The following is a 15,542-nucleotide window of genomic DNA, read 5'->3' as shown; positions in this document are numbered from 1 at the left end:
GATTTATCATAACTTTAATTATTGCTGAACAAACTAGATAAGATGCGCGGCAGAGCGACAGATTGTACGACACCTGTAACGTGTGACAGTGGGTCAAGGTATGTAGGTAACGAGACCCTCATGCGGGCGAGACGCATTTACTTATTGTCTCGATGTACATCTAACTTTATCAGGAGCCTTGCTTTATTTTCACATACCTTCAGGGTCAGATTAAATCTGCGTAATCTCTTCACGGCCACAAATTTACTGTCATAGACATTATTGCAAATCAATTGAATGTGGTGCATAGGAAAAATTTGAGCCGAAATTAGTAGAGAAATCCATAAAGACGCGGGTGTTTCGCGTGTATAACAGAAGATAAAAAAAAAAAAATAAAATAAAACGTAAATTTGAAATATGTTCTCGTGCGTGTGTCCGTTGTTCGAAGAAAAAAAAGTTTTAAAAATTAAGATTTTAACCTTGACACGAGTTTAATTACAGTTTTAACGTCAGCCAAAGATTTTATTACTACAATATAAAATTTGTAGGGTATACATATAATTTGCAGAACATATAAATAGCGATAAAATTATCTATAAGTTTGTAAATTATGAAATAGCGTTTTATCTAGTTCGGTAATTACGAGAGCGCAAATAGACGACGATGCTAATTTAGTTTTATGTTAAGAAAATAGAGGCTACTAGCTGAAAAGGTTTTTACGCGCACTTTTTCATTGAGTATATCCGGTGTTTGCCGCGTAAACTTTTAACCCCTTACTCCAAATGACTAAGATATCCTTGAAGAGTTGCAAACGTTTTATTAACTTGGATACTCGTCACCTTTTTACGGCTGTAACCGCAATCTTAATAGTCCGAGGAAATTGTACGGCTTCTTCTTTTCATGTTACCGAGTTTGTTTTACCTCGGTGACATCGATGACAAGGACAAATCGTTATTACTTAGGCTCAATTTTGATTGCAGTAACATCTTATAATATTCAGCAAACGTTGGGAGCTACCAAGAAGCTCTCGGCATAACACTTTTATTAGTCATATTTAAATTAGAATAACTGCCAGTATTTATTCCTTCGTGATGCAATTTACGTTATAAAATTCCACCGTGTTGTAATAGGCTTATAAATTGACTTTAGAATTACTTCTCTCTGATTACTTTTCTTAAGTAGACGCGACGCGCGATTACCGGGCTTATTTTATTGTATACGCATGTAAGAGAAGATTCTTAGTTACATTGTACGACGGAGTAACGTGTTCTAGTAATTAATTATGTTATTCAAATAATTCATTACTATCACCGTTATCGTCGTCATCGACGACGACGACGGTGATGCTGTTATCGCCGTCATTATTGGTGACACAACACCGCCGTCGCGGTTATCGCACCGCGACAATGAATCGGAGCGGCCATGGGGCGCGGTGGCATTCGCGTTTATCCGCTGACGAAATTGACATTGATCCAGTCTTAGTGGATCCCTGAAATGAAGGGTCGCTGTAAGAGGAGGTGGACCGGGCTGACATTGGACGTTCGTGGCCGATTGCGCCACGAGCCGTCGCTCGCTTATGCGTATACGCGCAAATTCTCATTGTGCTTGTACCTGCGGCGATACCTGTGCAGGTGAGACAACGGGCGCGTACACCGACCGGCCGGGTGATTTAAAGGCTGTCACATGCAACATCTGCCAATGCAAACGCACCACTCAAGGTTGACGATCCCCACCGACGCACGCGGCTGGGCTTTTTCATTAGTTATAATTTACTATAAAACGGCAAAACGGCCGGGATACCTTTAGACTTTTCACGCTACGGATGTAAGTACGTGCGCGGGTTCGAATTTCGCGACCGAGACCAGTTTCACCGATCAGCACGGATTACCGGGAAACCGCATTCGCACGGCATGGACGATTACGCAAACACGAAATATGTCTTTGTGCTGTTTTTATGCCTAAGCTTCTGTTACGCATTGCCCCGTGTGGTAAGTCGAGTAATTATTACATAAGTAACTTACGTTAACGAGAAGACGCTAATAACTGTAGCGGCAATGAAATCCTGTTTTAATTAGTTTAAATTTACATTTAATTACTTGGCGGAGCACAAGTGTCAATAAAATAGCTCTTGCGACTTCTCATAAATTTTTTTTTTTTTTTTTCAAATTATGTTATTAATAACATTAGTTATTCTCGTTTTCAAGATTTGCGCATTACAATTAATATTGCTGAAATATTAATCTATCTGTTCTTTCCTTTATAGACGTTACCAAACGATAGATGGAACTTGCCTATTTCAAATGCTCAAGTGCACTATAACATCACAAATGTCGACACTCGTCCGACAATAGACGAACTCTCTTATGTAGATTTCGATTCTGCACTTACATTTCCTTCTAAAAAGCCGAATATTTGCAACGATTGCGGTAAATAAATGCACTTGAGTTTAATGCATTTATCAATAATTTATAAATCTATTCTAAAAAGAACTATTTAAAATAATAAAAATTTTTAATCTCTTTTATCTTGTTCGAAATAAAATCGCTTTAGTCATATTCGTTTATTAATTATCCAAATTGTATGCATGTACTAACGTGTTACAGTTTGCGGAGTTGGAAGGAAAACGCGAATCGTCGGTGGTAATGTGACCAGCGTTTACGATTACCCCTGGCTGGTTAGCCTGAATAAAAACGGAAAGTTTTATTGTGCTGGAACTTTAATATCTCGAAAGCACGTGCTCACCGCGGCTCACTGTTTGGAGGGGTGTGTGTGACGTAATTGCAAATAGCGGAATTATTATTTTACGGATCATACATTTAATTTCAGAGTTTACACGACAACATAATTTCATCGTTGAAATAATTTTTCAGATTTGATTTTAGAACCATTAAATTGATTTTTTTGATGGACAGCGACCATTCGTCTCTAGGCCGCAATACTATAGCCCGGCGTATTAAATCGGTGACCATTCACGAAAATTATCACAGCTACACGTTTAATAACGACATTGGAATTATAGAAATGGACGAGCCGATATCTCTACGTGGCGTTGTGCGAACAGCCTGCTTACCGGAAGACCGTAAGATTAATTTTTAATATTATTTCATTATTAATTTCAGAGAAGTTTGATCTTTAAGCGTTACGCTTAAAAATTTAGATAACGAGTTCTGTGCCAATAGAATTCCGTATTGACGCAATCGGCCGTAGAAGATATTAGAAAATTGAAAATTACAGAAATGATTGATTACACTGGAGCGCTCGCTACTGCAGTAGGATGGGGCCGAACTGGTGAGACCAAGCCGCTAAGCGACGAATTGCGGAGAGTCAATCTGCCTATTTTATCAAAGGAAGAATGCGATCAAGCCGGATACGCAAAAAATCGCATCACTGAAAATATGTTATGCGCCGGCTACATTTTGCATCCGGAAGGAACTGGAGCGCAAGACGCTTGCTTCGTAAGTCGTTTAACGTTGAAGTTCGAAATGAACAACACTTTTAAATAAAAAATAGCAAACTTATTCTTAATTTTTTTTAAAATATATTTTAAGGGTGATAGTGGTGGTCCTTTACATGTCAAAGGAATTTATGGACAGCTTGAACTAATAGGTATGCATATAAAATTTTATCCCGATATAACTTTTTAACTGAATTTTCTTAATTCTTAAAATAATTATTACAATTTAACAGAAGACTTCTTACACTTTTAAAAGGTAAATATGTTTTTAAATTTTTATAGGAATTATTTCTTGGGGACGTGGTTGTGGAAGACCAAATTTTCCTGGGATTTTTACTAAGCTGACAAATTACATCGGATGGCTTAAAGACCGTTTAGATAGCGAATGCATTTGTCCACCACCGCATCGACAATAAAATAAATTTGTTACCTATTGTTATTTAGTGATGAATCGTACGGTTGTATATTATATCCAACTAAATCTATTTTTCAGCAGGATTATCATGACATAATTGTACATTTTCGCGTCATTAATTTATTACAATTGTTAACACACATATGCACGCGCACAGAAATACATATATGTAATGTTACATGCATCTAGTCCAATATATGTAAGAAAATATTTATGTACTACGGTATTAATTATGCTAAAAATGTAAAGTAAGAATAAAAATCAATTAAAAAATACATGTTATAACGAAAGTGTATAATTTTAACAAAATTTCTAGTATACCTAAGTCAATGTTATCTTAAAAATGCTTTAGTAACTATCTTACTTTTAGTATGATAAAAGATAGGACATATTTTCTATTTTCTATTTCGTTTTATCTTATCTTCTATTATGATTTAGTTTCACGTATATTAATTTTTATTTCATGTGTTATTTAATTAATTTTGTTGTTTGCCCCACTTGCTATACTGCAAACTATATCTATATTTCTTGTTATCCAATAAAGTTCGTTAGTTTGTCCCACTTGTTATTGTAAGCTATAAATTTTTTGTTGTCCAATAAAACTCGTTAGTATTTACCCCACTTATTACCGTGGAAGAAAACCTATATAAGCCCACTAAGATAATGCCACTGCTCATTGCTTTCAAACAGTTAAAGTTGAAAACAGAAAAAAATTATGGTTGATCCAAATCAATACAATAATACGAATATTTTGCAAAAGTGTAAAATACAGTTTGTAATCGAAGAATTTAAAGATTATTTAGCAGACGTATGTGGCAAGTGCATGGACATCGGTTGCGGTTCTGGAAATGTAACGAAGGAAATATTGTTACCGGCTCTTGGCTCAGCTGCACAAATAATTGGTAAAGGAATAGTTAATTATTAAAATAAAGTATTAAATCTCTTGTGCATTAATGTTATAAGTATATCACTCATATTTTGAAGGTACGGACATTTCGAAAAACATGATTGAATATGCAAAGAAAACATTTAATGATGAAAAACGACTTCAATTCGAAGTTTTAGATATACAAACCAAAAGTTTGCCTGAAAAATATATTTGTGAGTTTGATCATGTATTTTCCTCTCACACGTTACAGTGGTGCAATAACATTCGGTTAGTAAGATATTATGAAGAATATAATTTAAGCTAAAATATTGTTTTTGAAATATAAAGGTATCACGAGATAATTTAAAAACCGAGCAATAGATATAATATCGAAAAATACGTAATTTTAATTTACAGCCAAGCTCTTACAAATATATACGAAATGCTACGATACAATGGAACCACACTTTTGTATATTATAGCATCGCATAACGTGTATGATGTTCTCAACACTTTGATACATGATATCCGTTTCGCACAATATGCACCGGTAAATTTACTATTACTGATATTTTATAACATATTTTATTTTGTAATTTTTGCACTATAAATTATTAATTATTAACTTTATGTACTATATAGGACAACATGAAAACTATTGCTCCATTTCAAAATCGAAGCAATGCTCGCAATGAATTAACAGAATTACTTCAAAGTATTGGATTTAAAGTTCATCATTGCAGTCTTCGAGAGGCAACCAGTTCTGGAAAACCAGAAATATTTTTAAGTGAGTCGTGCTAAAGATATGCAAAAAGTAATTTTAGATAATAAATTAATAGGTTTCTTACACAATTTTTAATATTATCTTTCTGCCAAAACAATAAAGTAATACTTTTTTAACCATAAATATAATAATTTTATAATTATATATCTATATGTTATACACATTTTCTACATACTTTTTTATTATTTCTTTTTCAGTAGAATCGATAACGTCCATATTAACAATTTTTGATAATATGCCGGAAAGTGTGATAAAAGAATTTAAGAACTCACTTGCAAGTGAATATTTTAAAAGGATTACTTATAAATTAACATGTGAGAATCAAGAATTTACATTGGATACGTATACATTTTTAGTGGCTTACGCTCAAAAAATGTAACATAATAATTTCAAAAATATAAACATATAATAACGGAATAAGAAAAATAAAGAACGTTAAAATTTCATAGTTTATTATCGTATGCGTCAAAATATAACGAGACAACATTGCGAACTTTATACACATGTATCGGTGTTTATTAGATAAATTTAGAAATTTTCCCAAGATATATCGAGTAAAATAAAAAGCTGTCTTACATTTGAGAGATGGTTTTACCTGTGAAAACGGTTTTTGAGCAATATTGGAAAATGTTCATACATATTACCACTGATTAAATATATTAACGTGTACAAACATATTTTATTATTTGTAATTATTATATTTCTTAAAACGAATTGGTGTATATTATTTTATACATGTTTAAAGAAATCCTAAAATTCCATCTCTATGATGTGCCTTTATGTTTGCGATGTATAATTATAGTAACTCATTTAACGATTTTATATTCCATTGAACAAGTTTACAAGCTTACACTTCCTTTTTCTAATAATAGCACGCTATATTATAAAATTCGAACCTGACGAGCGTTTATACGCCATTTCACGTCAATAATTATAACTTTTATTGACGTTATTAAATTCGGCAACGACTATATTTAAATGTCTACATGACTCGCGGCACGTATATTTTGCGTGAGGAACCACCACTATATGTATTGATACCAGGCAATGCGCTATTATAGTTTTCATCCACATCGCGAGAGAGTAAGAACTCTCAACGGTGGTTGAAACAAGGTATAATTTATTTAATATAATACTCAAAGTTTCTGCCATTTTGTGATATTTTTACAAGTGCTATTGGATTAGTCGTTAAAATTATAATTTTATCAAAATGTACATGAAGGTAAGAATCTAAAGAAATGACACTTCCTCTTTTGAAAATTTAACTTGACAGTTTTATATAAATCTGATTTTGTGTTGATCTGTAAAATGTATTCATTATTTAACGATGTAGTATAAGACTTCAGACAAAAATTAGTTTTTTTTTAATATGTTTATTTAAATTACAGATATGTTCAACATTTTTTAAATCAAGCATACCTAACTATTTAATATTAAGGACAATTACTCTTCAAAGCACCAAATACTCTTCGAATCCACCGTTGTATGTTTCGAGTAACAAAAACCAAAGACATAATGCGTGGACTGTGATTGATGAATTTAGTGACGAATTAAGAAAAATTTCTGGCAAGTGCATGGATATTGGTTGTGGACCTGGCGATATAACAAACGATATTATACTACCGGCCCTTCATCCAAATGCAGTAATAATCGGTAAAGACAATATAAATCATATAAAAATATATAAAACTACATTAACTAATTTATTTATTCTTCCGCGAAGGTACAGACATTTCGGAAGACATGATTAAATATGCGAGAAAAACATACAGTAAAGAGAAGCAGCTCGACTTCGATGTATTAGATATACAAACCAAAGAACTGCCCGCAAAATACATCTCCGAATTTGATCATATATTTTCATTTCACGCTTTACATTGGTGCTTCGACATTAAGTAAGAAAAATTCTTGAACATGTTTTATTAGACAGTATTTCGGAATATTGCGATTGTACATCGAATGTCTTTTAATATGTAGTTAGAATTGTAGAAGTAAAATAATTAACTTATGCATTTTATAAAAATAGACAAGCGTTTAAAAACATTTACCGCATGCTTCGACCCAATGGAACTATGCTCGTACTTGTAGTATCACTTCATCCAATATGTAAAGTCATTCAAGAAACAATACAAGATAACCGGTTTGCACCATACATAAAGGTAAAAATTCACGCAGTTGAAATTTATTTATAAATTAATTTTTTATAATTATTTATTAATTTATAAATTAATATTTAATGATTTTTAGATATTATTAAATGTCGTTAATTATTTTCCATCGATTATTACTATATGTAAAATGTTATTTTAATATTGTTATAGGATGTGAACATAAGCCCGGTATGGCCGTTTCAAGACTCGGTTAATCCGAACAGAGAACTAAAAGGATTACTCAAAGAGATCGGTTTTAAAATTGATCATTGCAGTCATCGAAATGTGTATCATTTCGATGACAATTCAGACCAATTTTTATGTAAGTATTTTGACCTGTTTATTCTACCGACGTAATATCAAATGCACTGTCCAATTATTAATTATAATATGCATTTCAAAATTTAATTTAATTCAATTAGGTTTATATTAAATTATTTTTAGCTTCCATTTTGGCCTTCCTGGAATTTATTGATAACATACCACACGATCAAAAAGAAATATTTAAAAAAGAAATTGCTCGTAAATTTACGGAAACCCAAATAAGCTTTAAACGGAGCAGTGATAACAAAACGGTTATTTTAAACGTGTACAATTTATTAATAGCTTTTGCTAAAAAATGAGTGGTATAATTCAGCATATATATATTTCGTGTGTTTTTACATATTTTATTTATATATTTATACTATATACATTACACTAATTTTTGTTTGACATTTTTTTTTTTTTACTAATAAACAATACTTTTGTTGCAAGAATATTTATAAATTATATTTAAGTATTTGCATAAATGTAATAAGGCGGAACTAGGTCAGTAATTTAAGATATTTTGCTTTCAAATATAAATGTGGGTTAGTGAAACCTTTAAACCGCTTTACTTGTATCGCGTGTTTCTGCCCAAATTATAGTGCAATAAATGTCAAGAAAAATGTTCATTATTTAGAAGATTGGATTTACATAAAGAACATTAAAAAAACAATTAAAAAAAAGAAAAAAAAACTAGGTGACACGACACGCAGCAGAAATTTCCATTCACGCGCGTGCTCTCCATTCTTACGTGAAAACGAAAAGACATTATGATTACAAATTGACAGAATTCACCACGTTTATGCCACGTGTGTTGAATGGGACCGGGACGATGATGGCAGCGCGATAGTGAAAGAAGAACTTTCTTCGCAACCATAAAGACCGGCTAGCTCTCGGTCGATCAGTTCGACTTCTTTGTGGAGCTCCGGTGAAAGCGTGCGCGAGCAACGGTGATCTTCTGTGAGCCCAGAATCCCACAGCTTCTCGGTAAAATTCACGAAGACCAAAAGGACAGTACCGGAGAACGAAATCGAATGTTCGTACGGTCTGAGCGTAATGTATGTCGCTTGTGGAATTCAGCAAAACGCGTGGTGTGCAGTGTTCCATCAATGAAAAAAAAAGGAAGGCATTTGTGATTCAAAAACGATATCCGTGCGTCTTGTGAACAACAAATGGAAAAATGTTTTTGTTCGTGTTCCGTAGCAGGCTTTCTATTTTAATTTTGATTATGACATTTTTAATATCAATACCGATTGAAGGCTATAAGCTTAATCGAGAGATGAAAATGACTCCGGTCACTTTTACTGTGAGTACCGATTCGATCGAGACGTTAAAGTAAAGTTTGCTCGTAAGATAGATGCGCGCCGCTGACAAGCAATGATCGCAATCAATCAAACGTTAAAATTAAAACAATTTATGTAAACATTACGTGTACGAAACACTTATACGGGATATTTAGTCAGTCAGTCAGTCAGTCAGTCAGTCAGTCAGTCAGTGCTGAAGATAATTTAACAGCCTAGGCCTTGACCCATTATTCCGGTCATGGTTACTTTCTCTCATCTTTTATGTTGTATTTGCAGTGGAAAGTGAGCGCACTTGAATAACAGTAGTTAATTGTGCATTTCTTTCAGGAGAATCTTTTAAATAACTCTCGGACTCGTACCGGGAAATTTTTATTTGATGAAATATTCGGTATCGACGTTGTCGACACCACCGATTCGGACGAAGAAAAGGTTCGAAACTGTACGTGCGGTAAGAATTCCTTTAAACATTTAAAATAAATAATTTTTACATACGTTGTAATTACTTGATAAAATTAATTTTTTTTTGTATAACGTGTGTTTGAGTTGTTACATTTATTTAAATTTATTTAAAATTTGTTTTAAGTATCTTTTTACTGCAGAAGTAATAATTAATTGATGCGGTAAGGTTTAATACCCTTGCAGACATCAAAGACATTTAAACGTTGATATTGATTCTATTTTAGAATGTGGCTTAGCTAATCAAGAGAATCGAATAGTGGGTGGACGTCCTACGATACCAAATAGATATCCCTGGATCGCGAGGCTGGTATACGACGGCCGTTTCCACTGCGGTGCTAGTCTGCTCAACAACGATTACGTAATTACTGCTGCTCATTGTGTACGGAAGTAGGTCTCTATCTATACTTTTCCATAAATAATATTTATAGATAATACGGTCAATAAAATTAAAATGCGACGTGCATGTGCGTGTGCTGCGGTGAAACTAAAAGTATCACTTAAGCAAATCGAAAGCGATATCGTAATCGTGATTTTAAAAAAATCTTATCGGCAAATCTGTTTCAGTTTGAAGCGGTCCAAAATCCGAGTGATACTCGGCGATCACGATCAACACGTAAATACTGACGGAGTGGCAATTATGAGAGCTGTGAGTGTTATAATACGTCACAGGAACTTTGACATGATGTCCTACAATCACGACGTGGCTTTATTAAAACTGCGCAAATCCGTGAAATTCACGAAGAAAATTCGACCGATCTGTTTGCCCCAGCCAGGTAATATTACTTGGAATAAATCTATCGACTTTCCTTATCCAATTGAATTTAATATGGTATTTTTTTTTTTTTTTTTTTTTTTTTTTTTTATATATATATATATTAATCTAGGAACCGATCCCGCCGGAAAAGAAGGGACAGTAGTGGGATGGGGTCGTACTTCCGAGGGTGGCATGCTGCCCGGAAAAGTTCATGAAGTACAAGTTCCCATTTATAGCTTGGCGCAATGTCGAAAAATGAAATATCGAGCAAACCGAATTACTGACAATATGCTTTGCGCCGGTCGAGGAAGCCACGACTCCTGCCAAGGTGATAGCGGCGGTCCTCTTCTTGTTCAAGGAGCTGACAAACTCGAAATAGCAGGTAAACTTTTTATTTCACGTAGCTTTATACGTGTATATTATACTTGATTTTATATTTGCATAAACGTAAAAAATTGTAAAATAATTTTTATTATTACTCGATATTTTTTTTTTTTTTTAATAACGTGAAAGTTAATGCTTTAAATATATGTAATAGGCATAGTATCTTGGGGTGTAGGATGTGGTAGACCAGGTTATCCTGGAGTTTACACCAGAGTAACCCGATACCTCAAATGGATCCAGACAAACATGAAAGAAGGCTGTTTGTGCGTCAATTGAGAACCTGCTTTCACCTCCGCCTTCTACATGAAATTTCACATATTACGGCTGTAATTAATCGTTGCGGCAAACAGACTTTACGCTATTATTCATAAGCAACTTATTCGGGAACAGAGTACAATTTTTTTTTCTTTTTAATCAAATACTGAATTGTTAAATACAGTTCCTTTTAGTGGCCATTATTATTAATAAGCCATTGCTTTTACAGTGTGTAAATGCGAGTAATACATGATTGTAAGAAAATTTAATTTTAACGTTAGAGCACAACTGCTTAGTTTTCACTTTATCCGTTTCTGTCACCTCAACCGTATGAATAGCGGTCGAACGTTTCTCGAATAATCAGCGACCAGTAACGGTTCATTGTCAAACCAGGCTAAAGTTGTTCCATGCAAATGCATTTCACGTGCAACAGTATCTTTGTTTGCACAGCTAGTAATTTGTACATAATGAAATATGGTTTAAGTTACGATAATCAATTAATAATTATAATCTTGCAATAATATTAGCAACAAATAAATTTTAGAAGTATCGTTATTCCTTTTAACTTTTTAAATTGTGTTCTTCGTGGAATATAAATAGGCAGCTAATAACGATGACGCGCTTGCTAAACTTGATCCTTCAATCGAAACTAGTTCTAACTAAGAAATAATATAATATTAGCATGGTAATGATTAGCGAAAACTTAATAAATTTTGGTCAAAAATAAAAATGACAGAATTTAACGAGAATACTAATAGGACTACTTTTCTCCTTTCAAACTGGTCGAGATATTCATAAATAATAAATTATTCGCGAAGTGATACCAGACAACTGAATGCACATGTGTATATAATAAAATAAAAATGAGAACTCGTGCACCTTCTTCTGCACTCCTTTCTATTTTATTATACACTTACACATATATATATAAATTACGTATATATGTCAAACAGTATAATAACACTTTGTCCGTGATACTTTCTTATTATAATTGTACCGAGAAATATTAAAAAATTAATTTTACAGCTTGATATTAAAGATAACGTTTCTACTCTTCTGTAAAGACGGTTACTTTTAGATTTTTGTCAATGCACGAATTTATAAAGATGTGATAAATAATCGAAACAATTCTCTAGATATAATTTCTTACCGTGGCCCTCATGACGGTCAATAACAGTCATCCGTGATTCGACCCTGAACATGAACGTGAACTGGTCAGGTACCGGCCGGCTGGCTGTTCCCGCCTTCCCTTCCGGAATAGCAATTACCTCTTCGACCTCTCAGTCCTCCATAGTCGGCGTAGGACGCCGGTGATAGTCGTTCTCAGTCAGGGACATGTCCATGACTCGTTCCTGACGGTGCCCGTGTGGCAACTCTCTCACTCGAATATCGACAGGAGTCTAATTAAAAATTAGGAGTGTATAATTATCGGTGCAAGTTTATCAAGTGACAGAACATGAAATCCCTGTGTTGCTCAATTTTATTACTCGTTCTGCTCTCAACAACGAAGAAATGTCAGGTGAGACATCGTCTTATTAATATTTTATAATATTCTCGATTATCTTGATACATTGATTGATCACGAAAGGATATCATAACCTTTCAGTACGCTCGATAATCTTAGAGCGTTTTAACAGCTCGCACCGAAGTGGAAGAAAATTATACGTTTTGTAATAAAATTTAATTAAATTACCGATTAATCCTAATTGTCTTGGTTTTAGGCCGGCGAAAAGACGAAGAATTTTATTGGACTCTTTGGTAATAAGCCACCTTACACCAATGATACACCTGCGCCCTGTTACTGTAGTGTGTAACTTTAATATGCATTTCTTAAGTTTTATTTTCATTAGTCGTAGCGTTATAAAAGAAAAGAACTGCGTAGAGAAAATATGTATTGCACTTCGATCATTACAATCTAGGTTGTGGATTGCGGAACGAAGAAAGTCGCATAGTTGGAGGTCAAACGACGAGTATGAATGAATTTCCATGGATGGCGAGATTATCGTATCTAAACAAGTTTTATTGTGGAGGCACACTTATAAACGATCGCTACGTTCTCACAGCCGCACACTGCGTGAAGGGGTAGGTATGGCTTATATGAAATTATCGAACGTCTTACTAGTAAAATTAATATTAAAATCTTGAGTCTTGTCATTGATTCTTCATCACTTATATTTTTTTTACTAAAACACTAAATCATTCTTAAAAGAATTTTAATATCAATGTCATAAATACATATCATAAAAATTTTTCACGAATTAACTGTAACGTAACTGTAAGTATAACATTGCCACCATTCACGATGGTATCATCTACTCGATATGCAAACAGGTCAAACTTCATATTTGCATCCTCGATTGATATCTGTAAGGAAAATTTAGTTACCGTTAGTTCTCTCTTTAATAACTTAAAGAACTGCTGAATAATTTCACCTTTATTAGGCTTTTTTAATTATCTCGCATTTCAATTTTATTTACTAGGCGAATGTGATCAGTTCTTCTAGTCTTATTTTCAGATTCATGTGGTTCATGATCAAGATTACCTTCGGGGAGCACGACAGATGCCTTGAGAAAGCACCGGAAACTAGATATGTGGTGCGAGTTATGACCGGTGACTTCAGTTTCCTGAATTTCGAAAATGATATCGCATTACTTCGTCTTAACGAAAGAGTACCATTGAGCGATACAATAAGACCGATATGCTTACCAACAGTGTCGGGTAAGTGAAATAAGATTTAATAAAGGCAAGGCCACTGTGATGTAATACGTCGAAATTAGTAATAGTCACTTTTAAAGATACCACGTACTATAAAAAATAAAATTATGTGGCTGGCCGATAAAGTAATGATAAATTTTCAATTATTAATTTCGACTAATATATTTTTATATAACCGAACGTAATATTGAATAATATTGCATGATCTGCGACTAACCGTCATGTTTATTATGCGACAATCTGCGATAACGGAGTCATAAATTAGTCAATATACGGGTACCTACTCCCAGTTATTGTAACGTATTGTCGCGACGCACATATAACTGCGTAATAATGAAGATTTCTCTGAAATCGAGGACTTTGAATTTGCATTTCGAATGCACGCAATAATCTTTCCTGAATTTGTTAATACAGCATTACGCGGTACATTTATGTGCTCCGTTTTCGAACAACGTAGCATATTCGTATTGACAATGGCCATATGCTAATTGTGTTTTTTTTTCTTTTTTTTAAATATTTTTCCAATTTGCAATAATAATAATTAACATTTATTTAAAGTTTAATACAGAATTATATTTCAGACAACGAATACGTGGGAGTGAAAGCGATCGCGTCAGGTTGGGGTACACTGAAAGAAGACGGTAAACCGTCCTGTCTTCTCCAGGAAGTCGAAGTTCCAGTCATGAGTCTTCAAGCTTGTCGCAATACCAGTTATAGTGCCCGAATGATTTCAGACAATATGCTATGCGCAGGCTATCTCGAAGGGCAAAAAGATTCGTGTCAGGTATGTTAACTTCAAAATGTATTTATGTGTAATAAATGAAATTAACAAGATGTCGTATTGCAGGGAGACAGTGGTGGACCCTTGATAACAGAACGCGAAGATAAGAAGTACGAGATCATCGGTGTGGTGTCTTGGGGCAACGGGTGTGCTAGACCTGGTTATCCAGGTGTATATACAAGAGTTACACGATACTTAGATTGGATTTTAAAACATTCAAAAGACGGCTGTTTCTGTGAGCACAATTAATTAAAATTAAAATATTTAATTTCGCGGCCAAGAAAATTTACTGTAGTGTGATTGAGATTATAGATTTAAGTTACCAGTGTCATACCCTTTTTTTTTAAAGAAATGTTTATTATTATAATACTAAAATGTAATAAATTTTTGTAAATTAGGTTTAAATGCTATCTTTTATACATTTTTGGAATGTAATTTATTGTGCGAACTTTATTCCATATTGTAAGTTTTATTTTTAAACGTCATTATGCATACTTATGATAATTAAGAAAATTTTATTAGAAATATATAACATATTAAAATTATAATAATTGTATAGATTTGTGTCACGTTACGCTAAAACAAATTTAATTGCATATCTCAAATATCAAAATTATCAAACAAATTTCGCCGATCTTAAGTGATACGTTGATTATGACTCCGAGGAATACATAACGGGACTGGTAAACCGGTTACTGACTGGGTTCTCACTCATGCTCCTTAAAAATAAAATGAATACAACGGTAGAATCAAATGCTTGGGCGTAAATGTGAAACGTACGGGACGTATTTAGTCTACTTTAGAGTATTTCAGGATGCGGGCAATGATAATCCCGCTATATGACACAAACCAGTTGTTTAAGTTAAACCAGTATCGTCTCGACTACCGACAGAAAAGTCATGAAGCTGCAAGACTATATTAGATTTCTCGTTTG

General features: G+C 33.6%; 3 protein-coding genes and 1 pseudogene across 4 annotated transcripts; all 4 read left to right on the top strand.

Moving 5' to 3' along the window:
- Positions 1–576: 576 nt before the first annotated feature.
- Positions 577–3,854, top strand: LOC139105638 (trypsin 3A1-like). The gene is made up of 7 exons (XM_070661841.1): positions 577–1,976; positions 2,243–2,405; positions 2,583–2,742; positions 2,850–3,058; positions 3,214–3,434; positions 3,528–3,585; positions 3,716–3,854. The coding sequence occupies exons 1-7, from the start codon at positions 1,890–1,892 to the stop codon at positions 3,847–3,849; spliced, it is 1,032 nt and encodes a 343-aa protein (XP_070517942.1). The 5' UTR covers positions 577–1,889; the 3' UTR covers positions 3,850–3,854.
- A 638-nt stretch (positions 3,855–4,492) lies between these two features.
- On the top strand, positions 4,493–9,240 carry LOC139105633 (uncharacterized). The gene is made up of 8 exons (XM_070661828.1): positions 4,493–4,750; positions 4,833–5,004; positions 5,134–5,266; positions 5,359–5,503; positions 7,224–7,395; positions 7,527–7,659; positions 7,822–7,972; positions 8,095–9,240. The coding sequence occupies exons 1-8, from the start codon at positions 4,564–4,566 to the stop codon at positions 8,271–8,273; spliced, it is 1,272 nt and encodes a 423-aa protein (XP_070517929.1). The 5' UTR covers positions 4,493–4,563; the 3' UTR covers positions 8,274–9,240.
- On the top strand, positions 8,496–12,176 carry LOC139113148 (trypsin-1-like; annotated as a pseudogene).
- A 203-nt stretch (positions 12,177–12,379) lies between these two features.
- Positions 12,380–15,159, top strand: LOC139105598 (trypsin-1). Of its 2 annotated transcripts, none has more exons than XM_070661796.1 (6): positions 12,380–12,631; positions 12,834–12,918; positions 13,032–13,194; positions 13,628–13,830; positions 14,409–14,611; positions 14,675–15,159. In XM_070661796.1, the coding sequence occupies exons 1-6, from the start codon at positions 12,569–12,571 to the stop codon at positions 14,855–14,857; spliced, it is 900 nt and encodes a 299-aa protein (XP_070517897.1). In that variant the 5' UTR covers positions 12,380–12,568; the 3' UTR covers positions 14,858–15,159. The 2 variants fall into 2 exon arrangements, with proteins under 2 accessions (XP_070517897.1, XP_070517893.1); XM_070661792.1 differs by having other exon boundaries at positions 13,616–13,830.
- The last annotated feature ends 383 nt before the right edge of the window (positions 15,160–15,542 follow it).

The sequence above is a fragment of the Cardiocondyla obscurior genome, linkage group LG01, assembly GCF_019399895.1.
Source record: "Cardiocondyla obscurior isolate alpha-2009 linkage group LG01, Cobs3.1, whole genome shotgun sequence".
NCBI lineage: Eukaryota > Metazoa > Arthropoda > Insecta > Hymenoptera > Formicidae > Cardiocondyla > Cardiocondyla obscurior.
The sequence above is the reverse complement of the archived record's forward strand: the minus strand, read 5'-3'. Positions and strand labels throughout refer to the sequence as shown.

Coding starts and splice junctions, on each gene's coding strand:
- LOC139105598 (XM_070661792.1), top strand. CDS start 12,569: ATGAAATCCCTGTGTTGCTCAATTTTATTACTCGTTCTGCTCTCAACA. Junction 13,831..14,408: donor ATGCTTACCAACAGTGTCGG/GTAAGTGAAATA, acceptor ATTATATTTCAG/ACAACGAATACGTGGGAGTG. Junction 14,612..14,674: donor GGCAAAAAGATTCGTGTCAG/GTATGTTAACTT, acceptor GTCGTATTGCAG/GGAGACAGTGGTGGACCCTT.
- LOC139105638 (XM_070661841.1), top strand. CDS start 1,890: ATGGACGATTACGCAAACACGAAATATGTCTTTGTGCTGTTTTTATGC. Junction 2,406..2,582: donor GAATATTTGCAACGATTGCG/GTAAATAAATGC, acceptor AACGTGTTACAG/TTTGCGGAGTTGGAAGGAAA. Junction 3,586..3,715: donor TGGACAGCTTGAACTAATAG/GTATGCATATAA, acceptor AAATTTTTATAG/GAATTATTTCTTGGGGACGT.
- LOC139105633 (XM_070661828.1), top strand. CDS start 4,564: ATGGTTGATCCAAATCAATACAATAATACGAATATTTTGCAAAAGTGT. Junction 5,267..5,358: donor GTTTCGCACAATATGCACCG/GTAAATTTACTA, acceptor TGTACTATATAG/GACAACATGAAAACTATTGC. Junction 5,504..7,223: donor AAAACCAGAAATATTTTTAA/GTGAGTCGTGCT, acceptor TCTTCCGCGAAG/GTACAGACATTTCGGAAGAC.